The sequence below is a fragment of the Hemitrygon akajei genome, chromosome 10 (genome assembly GCF_048418815.1).
Source record: "Hemitrygon akajei chromosome 10, sHemAka1.3, whole genome shotgun sequence".
NCBI lineage: Eukaryota > Metazoa > Chordata > Chondrichthyes > Myliobatiformes > Dasyatidae > Hemitrygon > Hemitrygon akajei.
In genome coordinates, this window is record NC_133133.1 from 137,158,399 (window position 1) to 137,184,043 (window position 25,645).

Here is a 25,645-nt window from a genome sequence, read left to right on the forward strand (position 1 = left end):
CAAGGCCATAATGAGGTAGGTTGTGAGATCAAGAGTCCATCTTATCATTAGAGGGGACTGTTCAATAATCTTATAACAGTGGGATAGCTGTCCTTGAGTCTGGTTGTACAGGCTTTCAGACATTTGTATCTTCTAACCAATGGAAATGGGGAGAACATCCAGGGTGGGAGGGGTCTTCAAATATGCTGACTGCTTAACCAAGGCACTGAGCGGTGCAGAGTCCATAGAGGGAAAATGGTTTCTGTGATATGCTGAGTCGTTTCCACAACTCATCTGCATTTCTTGTGGTCACAGGCATAGTCGTGTTTTACCATGCTGTGATGCATCCGAATTTGTTGATTTCTATGCTGTGTCAATAAAAATGGATGAGGGTCAAGGGGGCGCACAAAAATTCTATAGGCTCATGATGAAGTAGAGGCATTGTTGAGCTTACGTGGTCATGACATCTTCATCGTTGGACCAGGACAGGATATTGCTGATGTGCACTGCTGGGAACTTGAAACTCTCAATCCTTTCAACCGCACTTCATTCACAAGATGTTGAAAAAAGATGCAAATGCAAGCTTCTGTTCCTACATTTTCTCAGAGCTTCTTTATGGATGTTAATAGGTGTGTTAGTTAGTGGTCACTGTTTCAACATTAGAAGTTAACTGGCTATAGACCATAAGACATAGAAGTAGAATTAGGCTGTTTGGCCCATCGAGTCTGCTCCACTATTTCATCATGGCTGATCCAATTTTCCTCTCAGCCCCTTCTCCCCGTATCCCTTTGTGCCCTTACCAATCAAGAATCTCTCAATGTCTGCCTTAAATATACATAAAGACTTGGTCTCCACAGCTGCCTGCGGCAAAGAATTCCACAGATTTACTACTCTCCAGCTAAAGAAATTCCTCCCCATCTCTGTTCTAAAAGGACGCCCCTCAATTCTAAGGCTTGGTTGTCTGGTCTTAGGCTTTCCCATCATAGAAAACATCCTCTCCACATTCCACTCTATCAAGGCCTTTCACCATTCGATAGGTTTCAATTAGGTCACCCCAAATTCTTCTGAATATAGATGTTATTGAACAGTTTAGTTTGGAATTAATTTTGTTCTAACCATAAAACAAACTAAGTTGATAGCATAGCTTGTGTGTGTCAGCTCCACAACAATAAGCAGGTAAATAATCTGAAGCTGCAAACATTCTGTGGTCTAGTTTTAGAAAGGGGAATGTCCAATTTATTGGAATAAGTCTCCAGCTAATGATCTGTCACAACTAAACCTGTTGATAAGTATGTTGTGCATAGTTTATGCCAAGCTTAAATTTCTGAACTGAAAGGGCCACGGTTTGGAAAATAAGCTGAATTACAATCCTGATTATGGTATCCAATGACATTAACAGACATAATACTGTGTACCACTCTGAAAGCTTTCAGGACAGGCCTTTTAAAACTGAATGTTCCCTCAAATGCATTCCACTGTGATCATTTTTCCATATTACACCACGGCTCATTTTCTCTCTTTCCCCCTAACCCTCCCCCTCCACATGCAGCATTTTATTTTAATGTTCACTATTACAATATGGCATTTTAATTTGCAGCCATGCTTAATAAAAGTTTAATTGTTCTTCAAAATCATGGATTTTAAAGCCGAAATTGTGTAAAAGTAATGGATTTCATGCTTATCAATGGCAAATGGATAAATTTACTAAGTTACATATAAAGTATATTCATAGTCATTTTTCTACAAATTGGAATTTTGTGAACTAATTGTAACAGTCAGAAATTCTTTCAGGATGATCATTGCAACTGAGCAAAAATATAAGTGATTTTAGGTCAGTTCTAAAACAGCTTCTAGCATTTCCCACCATAGTGTAAATATATATAAATTTACATGGAACGATGTTCATAGTTGTGACCTACTTACTATCCAATGTGTGTGACATGAATTGAATAATCCCAAAATTGAGATGAAAGGTATTCCTGGTCTTTGAGGCTTAAGAGTTACTAGTGTTCATTCTCCTTTCATGAACTTTATACAGATGTCAACGCACAATGAGCTTCAGTGTTTGGGCCAGTTCCTGAGATGCTGAATGTAGCATCAGTGTTCCAATTTGCAAAAGAAATTACGCATGCCTTGCTGAGAGTGTTGTGCCATCAAGTTGATTCCTGGAGGTTATTCTATTCTAAATAGGCCACAATTGTTTAAGATCTAAATTGTCAATTTGCTAACCAAATTGCAACAGGACACAGGCTGATGATAAAGGTCCAGGTGAGTGAGCACTGTGATGTTTGAAGTTATGGACAGAACGGTTTAGCAAGTTTAAGTGCAAGTACAATTTTTTGAACCAAAATTGATAATAACAACCACTTGTTTCAGATAGATTTAATATTTGATAATATATTCAGATCCATTTTTACAATTTTATATACAGTATTAATTAACCACATCAATGTAATTTTGAATACTTTTTTTCCAGGCAATCTTAGAAGATTGAAATCCAGAAATTGGTTGTACTTTGATTAGATCCACTCAAGTTAAAGGACAATAATCTATCAACAACTGGCATATGAAACTTAGTAGGTGCAAAAAAAAGCGACTTCCTTACATGTACAAAGATCCCCCATAGAGGCCAGGACTGTGGTAATATGTCTTGATGAATAGTAGTTACCTTAATTTTGACAAATGCCCTGAGAAACACGTGGAAACTTGTACATGCTCTTGTCACCTGCAATATTATTGTGTGTGTATTATAGGAGAGAGAGGGAGACTGCATGCAAAGTTTAAATCACAGACCAATTCTTAAGAATAAATCAAACCACACATAATTAAAATTCCATTTTAGAACCTATTTTCTTCAGTTTATTGGTACCTTTTTGTAAAGTAAACTTAATATACAGAAAGTTAATTCATAATCCAAGTGCCAATTCCGAATCAAAGAAATACATTTAAAATATGTAATAGCTTTTATATCTTATGCTCCCATCAAGAGTTTTATCAGGATCAAAGCCCTTATTTACGTTATTGACTGTCATAATGAATAATTTGTCACATAATATCATAATCATACTAATAAATTACAATTATCTGATGTACTTATAATCCACATTGACACACATAGCACCCAAGGTCTGGACTGAACCTGGGTGTCTGGAACTGTGAAGCCACAGATCAAACTGTTACACACTGCAGCATTTACTTCTAATCATTTGTCTGTTCTTATTGTAGTTTTCGTTTGACCATTGGAAAAATGCTGTTCCATTGTTTTAACACAATCTAAATCAGAATCCTGATGGCATTTTGTACTCCATTGCCTTAAGTCTGATTGAGTGATGTTAACCTGGCAGACTCATGAAGGACCATGGTAACCTTGGCAACATATTTTAGTAGTTTAACCAACAGGTATATCAAAATAAATACTTCCTGTTCAGTGAATCACCTGCTATTGGAGTTCCTAAAATTTAATCCCTGATTAAGCTTAGAATTAAGCTCCAACAATTTAGGTAGCCAATATCTATTAGCTGCTCAAAATTGTATTTGCAAAGACATCTAGCAGTTATTCATAGGTGGAACTCTGATGTTGACAGGCCATTGGGCCTTTGAAGGTAAACTTCTTCACTACTCCCAACACATAGTGAACAGGCTGAATGATTTGTTTTCTACTTTTATCAATGTGTACGAGTACACCACATTGATAAGTGTAGAAACAAGTTATTGTTAGACCAAATCCCCAAACCCTGCCTCAAATGCTCACACTACCACGTTTATGCTCCAGGCTGCTGCTATAGTTCAATTCTGTTTCAAGTTTCATTGTATTGTGGGTTCCAGCAAATACAATTCAGAAATCAAAATGTACATGCCTTTGTAAACATTTATTTATTAGACTCAATGTTGTAATCCACCTGTCATTAATATATAACCTTTATCTCAGCTAAAGCAAATCTCGTGTTGGAGAGTCACTTCAAGCAGAGGTTTCACAACAGAATTAGGTATTAAATCACCACTGCAATCCTAATCCTAATCACAGACATTTTTTTTAAATTGTAAGGAGCTCACCAGCAGCCATTGTTTTCCCCTGAGATTTTCACAGTTCGAAATAGAATGAAGACTGGCAACATCAGTGAAATGTTTAATTAGGGTTTGATTTTTAAATCAGATTATTGAGGTTCCCTATGTAGTTGGAAAACCAGTCCGGAAAGTCAAAAAAAAAGTGTAAGATCATTGAAGAATAGCGGTCAACAGGTGGTCTGGAGACAAAATGGTTGTGAGCAGGAGTGAAGATTGCTATTTGCTATTAAAATTGTGACGGAAAGGATAAAGAACGGGTGTATTTAATGATAGTTATAAATTACCGGACACCCTTTAAATGTTTACCAAATGTTCTCACCATCAACTGTTGGGTTGGGAACATTTAGGTTTGAGCTGAGAATCCTAGTACAGTATTTAATTAGAAACACCTTTCAACACATGATATGCTGAATGAATATTAATGAGCGTCTCAGAAAAGACCATACAAAGTTTTAACAAAAGCTAGAGAATAAAGAGAATGAAGGCAGTAAAACTGATTGCGGCTCAAGACTGACATACTGCTGAGGACGTTTCCTGCGACTTGGGAAAAGCATTAAAGGAACTCCACTTGGCAACTGCTTCCTTTTGCAAAAAAAAAGGTTGAACAAGGCAGCTTAACCAATGAAATTATTGCAACAAGGCATGATGCAGGTCATGGAAATCATTTCTGTCTGCAATGAACCTCCAATGTTGTGTTCTTTTGGCAAACTGCCCACTTGTTGATACAGACAAAAGGCCCACAGGTTGACTCTATTCACTGTAAACAAAATTCTAAATTGCTGGAAATACTGATCAAGTTCATTGGAGTCTGCAAAATGATGAAGCATACAAGACCTTAAGATATAAGAGCAGAATTAGGCCATTTGGCCCATTGTCTGTTCCGCCATTTCATCATGAATGCTCCAATTTTTCCTCTCAGCCCCAATCTTCTGCCTTCTCCCCATATCCATTCATGCCCTGACCAATCAAGAATCTATCAACCTCTACCTTAAACATACATAAAGACTTGGGCTCTGTAGCAGCCTGTGGCAAAGATCTCCACAGATACACCAATCTCTGAAGAAATTCCTCCTCATCTCTGTACTAAAAAAGACGCCCCTCTGTTCTGAGGCTATGTCTTCTGGCCTTAGACTCTCCCACCATATGTGCTGGCCATTAACTATGGTTACTGAAATATGTGAGGTGTTTATTGGAATTACAGAAGTGAGAAAGTGTTCTATCAACCTAATGATTTCATTTCAGTTACCCACTTATTGTATTCTGTTCTATTTAAAGACAGTACAAGGTAAAATTATAAAGTTTCTTCACAGAAACTAAGTTTGCTGTATTCCAACCATTTTGTTTTTTGTGTTTTTGAAGAGCATTCAGTGTGATTCACCTGTATAGGGAAGGCACTCCAAAAGTACTGATGGGTAGGTCAAAATCCTGGAATTGTGTAGCTGCTGATCAGTTGTGTGTTTCGTATTCCAGCATTTTGATCCCAGTTTCAGTTTAATTTTTGTTTGTTAATTTTCATTAGTGTTTCCATTATCAGCATTTGGGAATCAATCAACATCTTGAAAATAAGAAATTTTAACAAGCCATGTAAGTTGCATATAGTCTATTAAAATATAGCATTTTTATCAAAGCAATGGTATGAATGGTTAAATCATAAATCAGAATAGTATAGCTTCTGAATTCTCTGGCTGCTGTTTTTGATTAAGTGGCAGTCCTATCAGACTTCCTGTTTTTCACCTAAAAATGTTAAAATTGTAATTTAAGGGATTTTTTAAACAATATAATTCTGAAATTACTATTAGATCAATCATTTATCCATAAAATACACATTTTCCCATGCAGTTAGCAACTAGAATAGGCTGCTAGAAACCATGCAGGAAGGAACAATAACAACCGTTAAGAGGCATCTTCACAGACATATGGAATTAGTATAGACAGCGTGTGGGTTAGTTAACAAGATGTGGTAGGCAAAAGACCAGGTTTTATGTTCTCTTGTGTGTTAAATTTTAATGTAAGAAAATGAACAACAATCTTGTTATTCTGATTTCTTCACTACTCGTTAATTATTGCTTTCTGCTAAAGACCGTGTTACTCGCACTCCATGCCATTTTATTAAACTGTAGTGTCAAAAGTCCTCTCTACCATCAGCCGTCACTGACCTTTGGGCAACTTGCAAGCTCTCAGTTCCAAGTTATGCCACTGGATGGAGCATTCTGCTCACAATCTTAGTTTCCCCTGAAATATTCCCAGAAAGTGTTTTGTATAAAATGCAGAAAAAGTCTTAACTTGATGAAAATATTTTGCGAGTAGGGAGAAGTCATTTACAATATTTCTAAAATTGTGATGTTTAAGGCTATATTTACATTGTGAATACTGCTCACAAGTTGCTGTATTATTAATTTGTGGCTGTTCCTTCTTTAACTTGCCTGGCTGTAGTTGGAACTGTCAGATCCAGGAGTCCTTCAATAATAGGGTGATCTCCATTCTCAGATTTTAAAATGAAACATGATCACAGGTAGAGGAATTTAAATAGTCACAAAATTCTTGAGCACTTTACAAACCACAAAGTTCTGTATTTGGAGTGCCCTACTTAAGAGATGTGATATCAAATTGCACCCCTAACAGGCCTAAAGTTATATATGCACTCTCTCCATTACCAGCACACTGTTGGTATTCCATGTCCCTTCTATAAAATGCACTACAACAACTTAAGTCTTTTTTTACATCACCTCCTAACCCCTCTACATCTAATAGCAAGATCGGAAAGGCATGTGGCAATGTCACACCTTCATCTAATTTGGTGTGTGGCATCACTGCTAAGTTAGTCAAAGTAAAATCTGATATTCATTTGCCACGGTTACATTACAATGCCAAGGTTAGCAGAAAATGATGACTGATAAGTGAAGGAAAAAGATTAAAGAGCAGCTGGTGAAATCTGTGAAGTTGACCGCAGTCTCTCAATTTTAAATATATACTTAAAGGACTCTTGTTTTCAAAGAAATAAAAATTACTGCACAACTAACAGTTTTGAAAGGCACGTTACCTTTTATATTTACTTGATATTCATCAACATCATGTGTCATGTTGTATGATTTGGGTGATTATGGTCTATGACCATGATTATTCTCGGCAAATTCTACAGAAGATGTTTATCATTGCCGCCTTCTGGGCAGTGTCTTTACAAGATAGGTGGCCCCAACCATTATCAATACTCTTCAGAGATTGCCTGCCTGGCATCAGTGGTCTCATACCCAGGACTTGTGATATACATCGGCTGTTTGTGCAATCACTCACCACCTGCTCCCATAGCTTCACGGGATCCTGACGGGGCTAAGCAGGTTTCCCAAGGGTGATCTGCAAGCTAGCGGAGGGAAGGCGCCTTACACCTCCTTTGGTAGAAACATATCTCCCCCGCCACTTAATAGATTAATATCTGAAAGCTGAATAGATTACCTCTAAAGACGTAATGTGATGTTGATTCTGAGCTACCAGCAGGGTACGTGCATCTATTAGCATGGAGAGAATAAAAGAGCTTTCTTGGGAATCAATTAAGTCAGTGGAATAGAGGGAGGGAGGGAGGGAGAGCATATTACCGGTAGTCTGCAAGCCTGGAGCACCAGGAGAGTATGGGAACAGGAGATGTGCAGGAAGTCAGGGCAGTAGAATGCAGAAAGACGCAGGAAAAAGCAGCACAAGAAAAGACAATAAACATCTGAAAGTATGAGGCATATAAAAGACGAGAGAATAGCAAGACAGTATTCAGAAGTACATTGTAAAAGCTGTGAGGGACAAGCCACGGTGAAAAAAAAGCCAGAAAGGGAACTGTGCCAGAATGATTCTGGGGAAACAGTACATGAGCAGATACAACAGAGTCACAGTGAGCAAAATGGCAACGTGAAAAAAGACATGACACTGAAATGGGTCAGGGCAGAGCTACAGCCCCATGAACTGACCCAACGAGAGCAGCCAGATGGGCAATAGTTATGCAGCACTCAAGAGAACAGCCTGGGGGGAAAAGTCCTAAGACTTCTGGACTTAAATCACACAAGATTCAACTAAGCTTACCAACAGTGAAATCTGGCATCACATCATGGATAAATGCAATCTCCGTGATTAACAGGTCCAGAATTATAAGATAATTAGAGAATAATAATTATAGCTTTGTAAAATTCAAGAATGCACCTGATGGTGCATCACCATACAGAATGCTAGCTGAACCAACTGTAAGCAGTAGACAGCAAAGCATAAAGCATAAAAGCTATTGCCCTCTCCTATGATTACTGCATAATTCATGGAACATTTAATAGCTGCAGTTGGGATCACAACAAACAAGGGTATAACGTTAAAAAATTCAAAGGCAGGAATATAAGAGGCAAGAACATAACAGGTAAGAGGTCACTCTGCTTCTCAAGCCTACTCTGCCATTCTAAAAAATCACAACTACTATGATCTTGGCTAAAGTTCCACTACCTTATCTGTTGCCTTTAACCCTTCATGTACCTGTGGAGCAAAAATTCAGCCTTCATTGATCCTGCCTCCACATTTCTCTGGGGTAGGGAATACCAAATATTTATTAACCTCAAAAAATGATTCGCTCTCATTATAAATAGTGCATTAAATGAATGCCCCCCTTCTGAAAATAAGCTGCTACTTTCAGATACTCTCAGCGGTATCATCACAGGATCTACATTGTCAAACTCTTCTAGAATCCCTTGTTTGTTCTAAACCCTAAGCAGAAGCCCAAAGTATTCAAATGTTTCTTAAGTCAACCCTTTCATTTGAGGAAATAAAATAAATGGTGGAAAGAGAAACAAAATTAAGATTTTGGTCACAGAGCATTCATCAAGCTAGTAAAGCTGCTCTGAAATACCTCTAATGCAGAGTATTTCTTTGATTAAAGATACCAAGATTGTAGGCTGTACACTGATTTACAAGATTTCTTTCTCCGCTCCCTTCTGCAATAAAAGACAATCTGACTATTCATGTTGCGAATTATTTCTATGTCTATATTTCTATTTGTTTTTGATTTTCCGTACGTTCTACTCCGAGATTTGTTTTGCCCACATTTGCCCTCGCAACCTGCTTTCCCACCTGTCTTTGTAGTCAGCCAATCTGCCTGTAACGAACTCTCGGTAATCTTTCACCGATTAAAAACCTGATTTTACTTTAGTGTACACCACTGTAATCCTCGTCACCTTAATTCATTGGGACTGAAATCCTTTCGGGGGAACGGTCTGCAGCAGCGGTATGGTTATCCCTCGACTATAGAGAACATTCAATTTTCCAGTATAGTTCGTGGGGTAGAAAAGTATCTTTGGTCATTTAACACCAGACAAGCATTGGACGCTGGATTGGTAGCACACTGGATTCCTCGCTTGCTCTGTCAGACCCGAGGTGTCCCTCATTCGGCTGATCCGAAGATCCCTCGGTGACAGACTCCAACAACCCGAACCGGCACCGGGTTGCCAATGGACCGGACCCAGGTACTCCAAGACCCCCGACTCTTATGCATCGGCCCCGGGTCAAGTTCAGAGGACGCTCGGAATCGACCTCCAGCACCCAGCCGTCTGCACCGGCGCCCGGTTAACATTCCGGCTCTCCGGGGGCGTTGAAAGCTCCATCATTCAGCCGACTGTGAGGGTAACAGCTGATCGCCGTCCGGGAGAGGGTGGGGACCATGAGCGGACATTGCGTCACCTTCAGCTTCCGATCTGTTACCCAGCAACAACGGCATGGCGTCTTCCCGGGAGCAAGAAGCTTTGGAGTACCTGGCGGAGCACCAGATACTGGAGCTGATCGACAGTCTGACCAGCATGTTGCTCTACCACCGGCCGGGTACGTGGGCACTCGTGGCCAAGGCCCTGGGTTTGAGGAATACGTCGACTCGAGGGTCCGGGGAGGAACCGAGCCGGTCTCAGTCATGACCAACTCAACCCACCTCAGACTTCTCATCCCATCCTCTTCTCTTCTCATTCCCTGCTGATCTCATCTCATCCTTCCTTATCTCATCTTATTATCCTTCCTTCTTTCATCTCATTTCTCCTCAACCCCATTCGTCCTCACCCCAATTACACTCATTCCTTCTCACCCCTCAACCCTCCTGATGCCATCTAATGTCTCATTCTTTCTCATCCCAATCCCTCTTCATGCATCCTCATATCATTCCCAATCTTCTCATCTAATTCTCTCTGCACTCCTCCTCATCCTTCCACATAACATCCCTCTATATCTTGCACCTGCCTCCTCGCCCTTTCATCCCTTCTTATCACACCTTCCCCATCTAACCCTCCTCGGTCTGCCTTATCAAACTTCCCCACCTCATTCCTGCTCATCACACCTGCCCCCTCACCACCTTCATTATATCTCGCCCACCACATTCCTCCCCAGCCAATGCATCCCTCCAAATCCCACCTGAATTCACTACAGCATCATGTGTCAAAATCCCACCTCACCCCATTTCAGCCCACCTCATTGACCACACCAGTCCCACGCCCACAACCCCACACCATACTGCAACAAACTACCTGAATTTATCTCACCCACTGCATCCATCTCATTTCAAAACCATAGCCTGACATCCCTCACTGCATCCATCTTACCCCAACGTTGAGTTCTCAATACCGCTCACCTCATCCACCACACCCAATATCAACTCCTTAAATCACATCCTTTGTCATCCCCAACTCACTCCATCCCAGCATCAAAGTTCCAATGCAACACCCGAACACCCTGTCTGACCCACTGCATGTATGCCATCCAAGCATCAGCTCTTAAGCTGCACCCAAACACACTCTTACTCACCTCACCCACCACACTGGCATCATCTCAACCAACTTCACACCCTAATTTACCACCTTTCACCTACCCCACCCCAACACCAGTCTGCCAATGCCACACCCTAAAATCTCCTTTAACAGCATTAATATCCTCTGTCACACCCCATATCAACCACCTCAACTACCCCACCGTAGTATCATTCCTTTAATGTCACTCCCAGTAAGACTCTCCGCATCATTCCAAACCACTCTCACCAATTTATGCACATTCAACATCACATTAACACCTGTTTCACCCACCTTTCCCAGCTTCAATCATTCAACATCATGCTCTATTTTGTCCATCACAATCTAGCATCAAGCACTCAACACCACAGCCTAAAGCCCTAACTCACCCATTACACTTATCCTAACCCAGTGCCATACCTGCTATTGAACAATCTCTCTCACATTGTTAAATTATACTTGAGGTTTGTCATTCTCTTAGAATACCATTTGAAAGCTTCATAGCTTTAAAAGCTTTTTTTAAATGTGTGCATATTTCAGACTCTTGTTTGATCGCATTAGAGTCATAGAGTATTGCGTAAAGAAGTTATTCTCCAGTCTCTTTTAAGTCTCTCCCTTTTTTCTTGTATCTGTAGTTTTTAGTCTTGGACTCCCCAACCCTGAGGAAATGATGTCATTCACCTCATCCATATCCTTCATGATTCTATAAACCTTTGTGAGGTTACCCTCATTTTCCTGTGCTCCTCAGAATAAAGGTCCAGTATGGTTGCATTCTCCTTATAATTCAGGCCCTCTAGTCCAGGAAGCATCCTCATAAATCTCTGGTGCACCCCCTCCAGTTTGACAATGCCTTTTTTGTATAATGGTAGTCGAAGCTGTACACAATATTCCAACTAGTCTCACCAACAATTTATATGACTGCAATATACCATCCCTAACGCTTAAACTTGACATCCTGACTGATGAAGGGCAGCATGCTAAGTGCCGTTTTCAAAATCCTGTCTACTTGTTCACTTTCAGTGAACTGTGCACTTGTCTTCCCAGATCTCTCTGTTCCACAACACTTGTCAGTGCCCTGCCAAACACTGTCTAAATCTTATCTGGCTTTATTGTACAAAATGCATCACCTCACACTTAGCTGCTGGAATCCATTTCCATTCCACCTTCCCTAACTGATTGAGATCTCTTTGCAATTCATTGTCACTTACTTCACTATCAACAAGAGCTCCTAATTTAGTATCATCAGTAATCTTGCTAATTGTGCCATGCCCATTCTGTCATGTACCCCGTGACCAGGTTACCAAACCAGCAGAAATGGAACGATATGTTGGAGTCTGGTGGTACTGTAACTAAAGGTGTTTATTAGTAAACTAAGTAATACAGTATCAAAAATGCAAATATACATATCAAACAGGTTAGCAATGATAAATACAGAAGTGTAGGAATAAGAATCAAAACCAAGCTCTATTGTAGTCTGGGGTAAATGAATAGTCTTAGGATAATGCAGAGTTCAGTTCAGTTCAGTTTGGATTGAGGTAGTTGCTGTTGTGATGTTGGAGAGAGAGAGAGAGAGTGAGATGAGTAGCTGCAGCAGGCAAACCTTCCGTTGTCTTCTTATTCCGTTGTACTGTTGTGATCATCAATTGTGGCCCTTCCGTTCCCGGCCAGACCGTTCTTCAGAGGTGGACTTGTCACCCAGGTGAGGATGGACACACACACAAGCCCCCACTGGCCTGCCTTCACACACTGTGAGCCTTGGACTGATTTCCCCAAATCAATCCTCCAAGCCCCCACCTTCCTGTGGGTGCACAACACTCGTTCAGTGTCCAGTGGCATGTCTGCCTGTATCTCAGCCGACTCGTCTTTTATCTCCCCTGCCGGGGTACCAGCCATCCATCAATTGATCATGTCCATCAAACTGGGCCACTCCCTCCTGTCTCAGCAGGCACCAGGCACCCACTATGCTGTGTCAGCAGCGATTCACACAAGCAGGCAAAGTGGCAGAGTCCTTGGAAGTAAAGTCAACAATCAGTGAAGAAGCCATAATTTTAAATCCTTGTGTCTCTCTCATTATCAGAATGTGCAGCATGGTGTGTCTCCCCCTCTTTATCTCTCTCTCTCTCTCTCTCTCGTTAGCAACATAGGTCACGGGGGGATCAACTCTGGACCCCATCTCCCCATGGTTTTCTCATCACACGTAACAATTCACATCCAAATCATTTACATAAATAGCCTGGATGTGGATTGATCTTCACCCTCTGCGACCAATAATCAAGCAAATTCGGAACCCCCCTTCTTAGCTTCCCTGAATCCCATGCAACCTAACATTCCAGGTCAGCCTATCATGCCTTACTAAATTACATACAGACAACATCCACTGCCCTATCTTCATCTATCTCCTTAGTTGCCTCTTAAAAAAAATTCCAGAAGATTCATCACACATGATCCCCATGTGTAAAACCATGCTGACTATTCCTGCTCAGGCCTTGACTAGCCAAATGATGGTAGATCTTGTCCCTCAGAATTCCCGCCAGTAACTTTCCTGCATTTGAAGTCAGGCTCACTGACCTATATTCCTGGCTTGTCCTTGCTACTCTCTTGAACAATGGAATAACATTCTGCTGGAATTCTGCCAGTGGTAAGATGAAGTTTGAGATTAAAACATGTCAAACTTTCCCAGGCAGAAAGGCACACTGAAAAAGGGGACAATTCACTTTGTGGAGCATACTGAACCTAATAAAGGCCAGCACAGTGTGCTACCCCCTCGCCACAACTGGAAAATCCTTCCAGGATATGTGGGTCACAGCACCCCTGGAGTAGTCAGAATTATAGAAGATTAAAAATACTTTTTAAAAAATTGGTTAACTTATATTCAGTCGAAACCAAACAGAGGTCTCCTATTTTAGAAACAAAAACATCACCAAATTTTATAAACAAGAGAAAATCTGCAGATGTTGGAAATCCAAGCAACATGCACAAAATGCTGGAGGAACTCAACAGGCCAGGTAGCATCTATGGAAAAGAGTACAGTTGACATTTTGGGCTGAAACCCTACTCCAAAACAGTTTATAGTTGTTGCTGGTGTTCAGTCCATGACAGAACATAATGTACTCGTGAAAACCACTTGCTTGTGACTAACATGGAAGACAGGCATTCCTGAAGTAATCATTCCAACAGGCTACATCCAGTACTGGAGGTGGACAAGAACATCTTAGACCCACCAATGCACTTCCACAGTGGACGTTCAAAATCAGCAGCTACAATTAAGTAGAGCCCTTCAAACAATGGAGGAGAATCTGCAACCTCTCATAGAAGAGTATGGAAAATGCTCTCTAAAGATTAATACAACAAATCCTTTACATCTCTAAAATAAAATGTATCAATCTCACCAAATGAGGAGTAACCTCAAATGAGGTTTGAGTGGTGTGATGCCTCTAGATAATTGAATAGAAAGGCAGAAATGCAGCTGACCAATAGAAATTAGTTAGGATTGTGTTATAAAATATGATCCTTTTCCATTAAATTTGTGACCTAGTTCTTATAAAACCTAATTTTAGTTTTTCTTGTTTAATTTAGTTAATTTGAGGAACATCAGTAACATAGTTGATTGAACTGCAGTTCTTATTGTTAAATATGGTTTTATATTTGCAGCTAAGCCTCTGGAGTTTTTAATAGAGCAATTGAAGGCTATTAAAATGACCAAAACAAATTACCCTTGCTTGTTCGATGAATCAAATTTGGATGCTGTATTTGGGATTTTGGATCCTACAAAAAAAGGGTATATAACTCTGAAGCAGTACACAGAAGGTATGGATTTCATTTCTATGATTTGCTCTGTTGTGAAACTTTGAAGCTCAGCACTTACTCTGTTTGAAATCATTTCAGCTTTGAAAACCCTTGGAATAAAAGATTTTGCAAAGATGCCATCAGGTGCCCATGACAATAAAATCCACCTGGCAGTGTTCAAATCTGAGGCGTAAGTACTGAACTCTTGCTCTTGGGTTCGTACAAATTATCTGCGAGAAGTTGAAGATTTTGCCATTGTTATCTGTAATGCAGAATTGAAATTCATAATACTTTGCTGCTTTGTCCAATGGTAGTATCTGTTACATGGGAAATCAGATGTGTGTCTCTTAAATCTGCCAGTTTCTTGGTACTGTCAGTTCTTTCCCTTCAACAATTAGTAAAAGATAAGTGCAGATGGATAAATATACTTTTGAAGTCTTACATTACTTATGGTTTTGAAAAGAGAGCATAATATTAATGAGAAGGTGATGAAGTTACGTAAAATTCAGTCTAAAAATGCAGAAGTTAATCTTTAAAAAAGGTTTTATAAACAGGGAAATAAAGATATGGCAACTTAATTTATCAAAATCAGAATATTACTGGAAATTTGTTGTTTTGTACAATGTAATACATAATAATAAAACTGAATTACAGTAAATATATATTATAGATTAGAAAAATACTGCAAGAATAGTGAGGTAGTGTTCATCAGTTCAATATCCATTCAGAAATTGGATGGCAAAGGGGAAGAAGCTGTTCTTGAGTCATTGAGTGTGTACCCTCTTCCTGATGGTAGCAATGAGAAAAGGGCATGTCCTGGGTGATAGGGGTCAAAGGAAGAAACTGGTTGTGTCTGCAAAGGAAATGAAACAAATGTCATAAATTAGATTTTTTCTGCCCATCTCCTATCTTAAGCCCTTTAGGCATCAAATACCTCTTTTGGTTATGGATACAGACTATGCTGGGAACCGTATTTGACCTTTCTCCTCTACAGCAGTGTTGCTGATACCTTAAGCACATATAGGAGTAGGTCATTTCACCCATCAAGCTTGCTCCACCATTCAATGGACTGAGCTCCACCTACCTGCCTCCAAAGATAGTATATCTGTCCTCAAAAGGAGACAAGAACTGCACTCAGTACACTAGGTGCAGCCTCACCAGTACCCTGTACAGTTGCAACATAATCTCTCAGCTCTTAAATTCAGTTCCTCTCACAATGAAGGCTAACTTTCCATTTGTTCTTGTGATAACCTGTTGCACTTAGAAATCAACCTTTTGCAATTCATGCACAAGCACTCCCAAGTCTTTCTGCACAATAGCAGCCCCTTACCTACTCACTTAATCTATCTATATCTCTCTGCAGACTCTCCACATCAGCTGCACAACTTGCTTTTCCACTCAGTTTAGTGCCATTAGCAAAGTTAGATATACTGCACTCAGTAACCTCTCCCAAACCTTTAATGTATATTGTATATGTTGTGGGCCCAGCACTGAGCCCTGCAGCACTCTGCTCATGTATAACATTTTGTCTATTTTTTTTTTACATGAACCAACCATTGCTCTGAGCAAGAAATTTTTACTTGGCCTGAAAAGTGCACAGCACTTTAAATGTTAACATTATATAAGAAGATTATATTAGATTCTTGATTGGTCAGGGCATGAAGGGATACAGGGAGAAGACAGGAGATTAGTGTTGAGAGGAAATGGCAGAGCAGACTCGATGGGCCAAATGGCCCAATTCTGCTCTTATATATTATGGACTTAAGAAGAGAAAATTACAGCTGCGTGGCAACAAAGGCTATATGCTTGGGAGCAATTCAGTTATTATGCAGCGTGCACCTGCTCAGCTTAGAGAAAACAGTGGTCACCACTGACTGCCAACCAGAGCAACACTCATTTATCCCAACTCTCTGCCTTCTATTGGTTAACCAATCCTCTGTCCTCTAACCATGCTAATAGATTGCACCCAACTCCATGCATCCTCCATGAATGCTTTTCATGTAGCACCTTATCGAATTCCTTATGGAAATCCATGTATACAACATCTATCAGTTCCCTCTAAAACCTCAAGGAACTCAAACAGGACCTGCTCTTCATGAATCCTTGCTGTGTCTACCCGATGGAATCTTTTCTATCCAGATGTCTTGCTATTTCTTCCTTAATGATAGCTTCAGCATTGTCCCTAATTACAGATGTTAAAATGACTGGCCTATAGTTACCCACCTTTCACCTACATCTTTCTTAAACAGTGCAATAACATTCACTGTCTTTCAATCTGTGGGACCTGCTCAGAGTTCAGATATTGTTGAACCTTGATCTGAATTTTCAATCAGGGAAACATCCTTGGGTTTGCAGATTTCTTCTTTTAATTGGTTAATTTTTGCCTATGTAATTCAATATGTGTAATAATATATCATATAGGTATTCTTAGAAAAAAAATGATTGAAACAAATTGTTAAGTCCCTGGCAATCTGTTTCAATAGACCTTATGTGATAAAGATTCAAGGCTTCTTTGAGCACACCTTCCATCATGTAAAAGGACACATGTCACAAGCGCTATGGGAGCACCATTGTGTCCAAGCTCTCTTCCTTAGATGCTGTCAAAAACCCTGGAACTTCCTTCCTTACAATGCAATAGGAGTACGTTAATCACACAGTCTAAGTAATGTAAGTAGAATCTTACCATCTTTACCTCCATGGCATCTAGGGGTGAGTAGTTGATCTTGCCAGTGACATTCACGGATTTCATAAAATACCAAAATGATTTAAAAATACACACAATGAAAATTTTGAGAGATTCTATGGTTTGTTTCACTCTTCATTTATTCTGGAGGGAGAAATGGTCCATAATTTTCACTCCTGAGTATTACCTGGTTTTCCCTGTGAAAGCCAAAAAGAATATGGGAGCAGCTAAGCTAACATGCTGCCTTATTTTTAGCAATTTTCCAGAACTTAGTATCTTATAAACTGAATGCTTGATATTTCAGTTAAGACAAGTATTGTGCTTTGCATTTTAATAGAAACAGAAGTCCAATTGGCAATCTTTTGTTATGAAAATGTAAAACTGTTAATTTATTGATAGTATTAACACTTCATACATCTAGCATTGAGAAAAAATGATACTTTTTCAGAGTCATAGAGTCATATAGCACAGAAACAGTCCCTTTTGCCGAACAGGTCCATGCCAACAACTAAGCATCAAGGGCAGTAATATTATCTTATTCCCATTTTATTCTCTCTGTCAATTTCCCCTGATTCTACTGGTTAACTACACATGAGGTTCAGTTTACAGTAGCCCATTAATTTATTTACCAAAATGAGTTTGGGTTGGGATGTTTACGAATATCAGACTACTTAGGGGAAAATCACACAATCCGAGAAAGACAGATTTGGTATGTCACCAAAAACACTCACAAATTTCCACAGATATATCGAGCATTCGAACTGGCTGCTGCTTTGGTGGCGGTGGGTTGTGGCGGTGGGGGGGGGGGGGGGTGCTGCTGCACAGGATCAAAGTAAGCTGCAGAGGGTGGTAAAATTAGCCAGCTCCACCATGGGTACAAGCCAGTATCCAGGTCATTTTAAAGGAGCTGTGGCTCAGAAAGGCAGCATCCATCACCCAGGACATGTCCTCTTCTCATTGCTGCCATCAGAAAGGAGGTACAGAAGCCTGAAGGCACACAAGACCATTACATCATGCTCACCAGATACTCAATTGCATCATGGGCATAAGGCAGTCACCAGATACCCACGGCGTATGTAACAAAACATACCCACCATTAGTTAGTGACATATTTAACAGTGTGGTCTATCAGTTGTTTGCCCATTGAGCTTAGCAGCAGATCTTCATTTGCTGACATTACTAGAAATTATACTGGTTCATCCTAATGCTTAAATGGTAACCTAAGTGCCTTCAATGGCGATTAAAGATGGTGGAAAAGAAAGGAAGGAACTATCTCCAAGAAATTATTTGTTTTTCTTTAATGTATTAAATATCCTTTAATTTATAAATATTTAAAAGTAAGAGACATTGATCAAACTAAAAAACTATGGCAGCTTTAAAAGATAGGAATGTCTAGGGTGAACTGAGAGGCACTTCTATTTGAATGTTATTTGTATCCAGATTGGTTAAATTGGGTGTGGGGTAACACTGAGCAGAAGGTAGACCAACACCAGCAAAATCCATGCTTTTATATGGTAATTGTTTACTTCAGTATGTGTATTCAGTAATAGGATGGAATATTCCAGTCATGAGCAGCCAAGATGAGACTCTTGTTAACTCAGATTAAACCTTTGCTTATCTCAAAAGGTACTGAAAACAATAACCACCAGACACAATTTAGAACTAATATTTGTTTTTTTCATGTTATCAGGAAAGCTGGATTAATGAAGATGTATTCTCCATACAAAGCTGGATAAATAAAAACCTTCACTGTAACTGAGTAATCATAGCAAACATTCATCTCAATATGTTTAAAACTGAGACAAACAATAATATTTGCTACATGTACTTGAATAAATAATATTAACCACGACTTTGATGTTAACATTATTATTGGTTTCTGTTGGAACCCTGTGTCAGGGGACTATCTAAGGTACATTCCAGTGTGAAAATTCAGAGGTACCTTGATCAATTTGAATGTCTGTGGTTCAGAGCAATATAGAATTGACCCAATATGACATTGAAAGACAAAAGAATAAGTATGAATGATAAGTAGGCAAAGATAAATTGATTCTTCAAACAGTCAAACTGCATGGAACTTTGGACACGTTGGTCTTACTCTCCCTCATCTAATTTAATAAAATACTGAAAAGCTACCCAGAAGAAATTTTTTAAAAGCTGAAGCTTTTCTCTTAATTGGGTAAACAATAGAAGTGAAGGTGTTCACATTGACCATTTCTTACAGTAGGTCTCCTTCCATTTATTAGTGGGATGCGACCACAAGACCAGATTACATGTCATTTGGACATAAAAGATGATGTCTTCTGAATTTGACTTGAGAGGCACCTTTTTTTTGCACAAAGGATAGTGAGTACGTATGTAAAATGAGCTGCCAAAGGATGTGGTTGACGTGGGTAAAATTGCGACATTTATGAAGCATTTGGATGTGCTGTGGTATATCCACATTATGGAGTTGGAGCTGGAACTGGATGAACTTTGGATCATTTAGGAGTCTGATGGGGTGATAGATAAGGACATATTGAGAGGTAGTTACACCCAAGGAGCAGAACACAGGAAACTGGGTGACAATCAAGAAAGGGAAAGGGGTTACACAGCCAGTGCAGAGTACCCCTGTGGCCATCCCCCTCAACAACAGGTACACCACTTTGGATATTGTTGGGGGGATAACCTAGCAGACAAAGGTCACAGTGGTAAGGTCTCTGCACTGGGTCTGGCTCTGTGACTTGAATGAAAGGTGGGTGGGGTGGGGGGAGAGAGAAGAGGCGAGCTGTGGTGCTAGGGGAACAGAAAGAAAGTTCTGTAGATGAGAACAAGATTCTTGGATGGTTCGTTGCCTCCCAGGGTCTGGAACATCTTGGATCAAGTCTCAAGATTCTTTAGTGGGAGGGTGAACAACTGGAGGTCATAGCCAATGTAGGTACTAATGACATAGGTAGGAAGAGTGACAAGTTATTGCAAAGTGAGTTCAGGGAATTAGGTTTAAGTTAAAGGGGAGCACCTCAAGGGTTGTGATCCCAGTGTTGCTACTCATGCTACTTGTGAGTAAGACCAGAAATAGGAAGATTATACAGCTTAACACACACACACACACACACACACACACACACACACACACACACACACACACACACACACACACACACACACACACACACACACACACACACACACACACACACACACACACACACACGCGCGCTAGTGCTGCATGGGGTGGGGAAGATGTTTAAACTAGAGTTGGGAACCAGAGTGCCAAAACAGATAGTGGAGAGGTTGTGGAGACAGATCTTGTTAAGACCTCAGACAGTCAGGAATCAAAAGGTTGAGCATGGCGCGAATAATGTTCTGAACTGTGTACATTTCAATGCAAGGAGTATCGTAGGAAAGGCAGATGAGCTCAGGGTGTAGATCAACACATGTAAGGATGATATTGTAGCCATTAGTGAGACTTGGTTGCAAGAGGGGCAGGACTGGCAGCTGTATGTTCTGGCATTCATTGTTTTACAAGTGACGGAGTGGGAGGGACTAACAGAGAAGGGGTATCAAAAAAATGTCATGACAGTGCTGAACAAGGACAGACTGGAGAACTCATCTAGTGAGATGTTATGGGTGCTCCCTTAGATTGGGAACTGAGAAATAAGAAAGATATGACCACGTTAATGGGGCTATAGTACAGACCACCCAACAGTCCATGGGATTTAGCGAAACAAATTTATAGAGAGATCGCAGACTGCTGCAAGAAACATAAGGTTGTTATAAAAAGTGACTTTTACTTTCCTCATATTGACTGGGACTCCCATGCTGTAAAAGGACTAGATGGGATAGAGTTTGTCAAATGTATTCAGGAAATTTTCCTTAATCACTACATAGAAGTCCCAACGAGAGAGTGTGCGATACTTGATCTGCTGTTAGGGAATGAGACAGGGCAGGTGACAGAAGGTGTGCAGCGGAACACTTTGCATCTAGTGATCATCATGTCATTAGTTTCAAAGTAAATGTGGAGAAAGACAGGTCTGGTCCTTGGGTTGAGTTTCTAAATTGGGGAAAAGAAAATGTTGATGGTATCACGAGAGAAAATCTGCAGATGCTGGAAATCCAGAGCAACACACACAAAATACTGGAGGAACTCAGCGGGCCAGGCAGCATGTGTGAAAAGGAGTACAGTCAATGTTTCAGGCCGAACCCCTTCAGCAGGATTGGAGAAAAAAGGATGAAGAGTAGATTTAAAAGGTGGGAGGAGAGGAGGGAGAAAACCAGAATACTAATCTATTTGTGGAGCCAAAAGAGAAGGGGGAGATGTTAAGTGCATTTCTTGCATCTGTATTTACTCAGGATAGGGACAGAGAGCCTATAGAACTGAGGCAAAGCAGCATCGACTTCATGGACTCTATACAGATTTCAGAGCAGGAGGTGTTTTCTGTCTTGAGGCAAATTGGGGTGGAAAAATCTCCAAGGCCTGATAAGGTGTCCCCTTGGACCCTGTGGGAGGCAAGGGCAGAAATTACAGGGCCCTAGCAAAGATATTTAAATGATTCTTAGCAGTAGGTGAGGTACCGGAGGATTGAAGGATAGCCAATGTTGTTCTGCTGTTTAAGAAAGGCTCTAAAAATAAACCAGGAAATTTTAGGCTGGAGAGCCTGGCATCGGTCATGGGAAAGTTATTGGAAGGTATTCTAAGGGACCAGATATGTTAGTATTTGGATAGACATGGACTGATTAGGGATAGTCAGCATGGCTTTGTGCATGATAGATCATGTCTAACCAATCTTATAGAGTGTTTTGAGGAAGTGTACCAGGAAAGGTGATGAAGGCAAGGCAGTGTAGGTTGTCTACATGGACTTCAACAAGGCCTTTGACAATGTCCTGCATGTGAGGTTTGTCAAGAAAGTACAGTTGTTTGGCATTCAAGGCGAGGAAGTAAATTGGATTAGACATTGGCTTTGTGGGAGAAGCCAGAGAGAGGTTGAAAATGGTTGTTTCTCTGACTGGAGGTGTGTAGCTAGTGCTGTGTTGCAGGGATCAGTGCTGGGTCCAGTGTTGTTTGTCATCTATATCAATGATCTGAATGATAATGCAGTTAACTTGATCAGCAAATTTGTAGATGACACCAAAATTGGGGTGTCGTTGACAGTGAGGAAGACTATCAGAGCTTTCAGAGGGATTTGGACCGAGGTGTTGCACTTTGGTAGGTCTTATACGGTAGGACACTGAGTAGTGCAGTAGAACAAAGGGATCTGGGAATACAGGTTAATTCATTGAAAGTGGTGTCACAGGTGGATAGGGTTGTAAAGAAAGCTTTTAGTATGTTGGCCTTCATAAATCAAAGTATTGAGTACAGGAGATAGGATGTTATGTTGAAATTGTGTAAGGCATTAGTAAGGCCTAATTTGGAGTATTGTGTCCAGTTTTGGTCACCTACCTACAAGAAAGGTATAAATAAATGTTGAAAGAGTACAGAGGAAATTTACAAGGATGTTGCCAGGTCTGGAAGACCTGAGCTATGAGGAAGATTGTATAGGTCAGGAATTTATTCCTTGGAAAGTAGAAGACTGAGGGGAGATATACTAAATTATGAGGGGTGTAAATAGGGTAAATGTGAGCAGGCGTTTTCCACTGAGGTTGGGTAGATCTATAACTAGAGATCGTGGGTTAAGGGTTGTTACGAATGTGCCACAGCTCTGAGGGGCCGAAGGGTGCGGGGTAGCCCCCTCCTTTGTGAGAATCGCAAGATCACTATTAAGTCAGTTCAGGAGACCCAGGAAATGAGAGAAAGACATACAGAATCCACAAAGAGTTGGAATGTGTCCTGGCCTCCGAAAGGCGGACCTATTGATACCGGCTATTGTCTCTTGGAGACGGACTTGTGTATTGCATCCTGTACAATGCAATCAAAGCCCCAGGCAATGAACCAAGGAGGAGGTTGGTGGAGGGATTGCATCACCCCAACCTGATTGACACCTGAGACCCTGTGAGTCAGGATAAAAAGAGGGTCTGTGGGAACAGCCCCTCAGACACACCAGAAGAAATGCTAACGATCCCGTAATAGCAAAAACCAGTGGAAGGCCACGTGCGTCCTTTTCCGTTTGCCCCGGAATCGGTGGGCCCTATACCACGGCAGAACGGTTTTTAGCTAACAACGGGGAAATCAACTCCCAACGACTCTTGAAGGATTGACATCATAAAAGGAATGGGCAAGTTTTAACCCGTCTTTCTCTCCAACCCAAAAGCTGCAGCTTGAATGAACTGAGTGACTTTTATATTTCCATCGGACAATACATTATCCCCTAGACAACGATAGAGCTATTTCTTATTGATTACTATTAGACCCACGCTTTTATATTTAGTATCAATGACGTATATTATCTGTATGTTTGCCTTGATATTATTTTGTGTATTTTTATCAATAAATACTGTTAAAAATAGTACCATCAGACTTCAACGGACCTCTCTATCTTTGCTGGTAAGTGACCTAGTTATGGGGTACGTAACAATTGGGGTTCTCGTCTCAGGATTTGACACCAAATTGGGAGGCCAGTGAATCGGGCTTGTAAGTCCAAACTTGGATCTGGTTATGCGGGTAGCCAGACGGGAAACCAGCAACGATGGACGTGGGTGAATTTATAGAAAACCCGACTCTGGAGGCGCTAGAGGCGGCCTCCAAATCAGACTTGATAAATTTGGCGAAGGGGTTAAACCTCGCAGAGGTGAGGTTGTCAATGAAAAAGCGGGAGGTGCGAAGGGCAATAACTTAGTATTATATTGGGAAGAATGTGTTTGCAGCTGAGGTATTGGAAGATATCCCTGAAAAGGTACCAGCTAGTGGGACGGCTCAGTTAGAGTTGGAGAAATTAGGGTTGGAACATGCAATTAAGTTAAAGCAGCTGGAAGCAGCTGAGAAGGAGAATGAAAAAGCCGAGAGAGAAAGGGAGCTTGTGCTCCAGCTAAAGGAGTTAGAGGTGAAATGGGAGAATGAAAGAGCCGAGAAAGAGAGGGAAAGGGCCGAGAGAGAAAGGGAGCATGCGCTCCAGCTAAAGGAGTTAGAGGTGAAACAGGAGCAGGAAAGAGCTGAGAAACAAAGAGAGCACGAAATTCAGTTAAAACAGCTGGAAGCAGCTGAGAAGGAGAAAGACAGAGCCGAGAAGGAGAGGGAGGCAGAGAAACAGGAAACATGACTTGGAGATGGAGAAGTTAAGGCAAGAGCAACGAGTTCAGGAGTCAGACCGAGAGGAGCAGTTTAATGTTAGTCGGTAGTTGAGGTTAGTACCTCCGTTCGAGGAGACGGATGTTGATAGTTATTTTTTGCTTTTTGAAAAGGTGGCAGTGAATCAGAAGTGGCCCAGAGATCAGTGGGTGGCGTTGTTACAAAGTATGTTAAAAGGGAAGGCACAACGGGCATATACGGCGTTGTCCATGGAGGAGGAAGAGGAGGAGAGTTATGACAAAGTAAAGGCGGCCATTCTCCGGAGTTATGAGTTAGTACCTGAAGCGTATAGACAAAAGTTCAGAAATCTAAAGAAAGGGTGGAATCAGACGTATACCGAGTTTGCCTATGAGAAGGGTGTGCTCTTGGACCGTTGGTGCACAGCAGAGATAGTGGAAGAGGATTATTGGCATCTCCGGGGGTTAATTCTGATTGAGGAATTTAAAGGTTGTGTTTCGGAGGATATCCGGATGTATTTGAATGAGAAGCCGAATAAGTCCATCTCAGAATTTGCTAGGTTCGCAGATGAATATGCCCTAACCCACAAGTCAAAGTTGTCCTCGAATAAAAGTTCCCAGAGAGACCGTGGGAACGATCGAGAAAGCCCGCCAGCTGAGGCAGAGGTCCCGCTGGGAGCTAGTGGTAAGATTGAGGGGGAAAGGCAAGACGGCCAGAGATTTCTGGGCTTGACCTGTTTTAATTGTGGAAAGGGGGGGCATATTGCATCTAGGTGCTTTGCTCCGAAGAAAGAGACAGGAAAAGGGAAAGCAGCAGTCCCTATCGGATGTGCCGTGGTAATCAGTAAATTGACAAGAGAGCCCCAGGTAGACAGAGTACGAGAAGGGTCTGAGACCTCTATGTCAAACGGAACCGTGTCTGTGAGGGAGGGAGGCACCCCAGTTACAGTACGGATCTGGAGAGACACGAGGGTTGAACTATCATTGATCAGCAGTAAGATACTAGATTTTGGTCGCAAGACGGGAATGGTAGCGGTGAAAGGAATAGGCCAAGGGACGGAAATGGTGCCCTTGCATAGGGTCATTATGAATTGTGAGCTAGTCTCTGGACCAGTTGAAATGGGGGTGCGATCAGAATTCCCGAGAACTGACGCGGACGTCCTTCTGGGTAATGATTTAGCCGGTGGTAAGGTTT

At 41.0% G+C, this 25,645-nt stretch overlaps 1 protein-coding gene across 1 annotated transcript; it reads left to right on the forward strand.

The window, feature by feature from the left end:
- The first annotated feature begins 9,361 nt into the window (after positions 1 to 9,361).
- On the forward strand, positions 9,362 to 19,144 carry efcab10 (EF-hand calcium binding domain 10). Its single transcript, XM_073059080.1, has 4 exons — positions 9,362 to 9,876; positions 14,475 to 14,630; positions 14,709 to 14,799; positions 18,983 to 19,144. Exons 1-4 carry the CDS (start codon positions 9,774 to 9,776, stop codon positions 19,026 to 19,028), a joined length of 396 nt encoding a protein of 131 aa, XP_072915181.1. The 5' UTR covers positions 9,362 to 9,773; the 3' UTR covers positions 19,029 to 19,144.
- The last annotated feature ends 6,501 nt before the right edge of the window (positions 19,145 to 25,645 follow it).

What these genes read in the sequence shown, in the direction of transcription:
- efcab10 (XM_073059080.1), top strand. Translation starts at nt 9,774, where the DNA reads ATGGCGTCTTCCCGGGAGCAAGAAGCTTTGGAGTACCTGGCGGAGCAC. An exon ending in GTTGCTCTACCACCGGCCGG is followed by an intron (nt 9,877 to 14,474) that starts GTACGTGGGCAC and finishes TTATATTTGCAG; the next exon opens with CTAAGCCTCTGGAGTTTTTA. An exon ending in GCAGTGTTCAAATCTGAGGC is followed by an intron (nt 14,800 to 18,982) that starts GTAAGTACTGAA and finishes TCATGTTATCAG; the next exon opens with GAAAGCTGGATTAATGAAGA.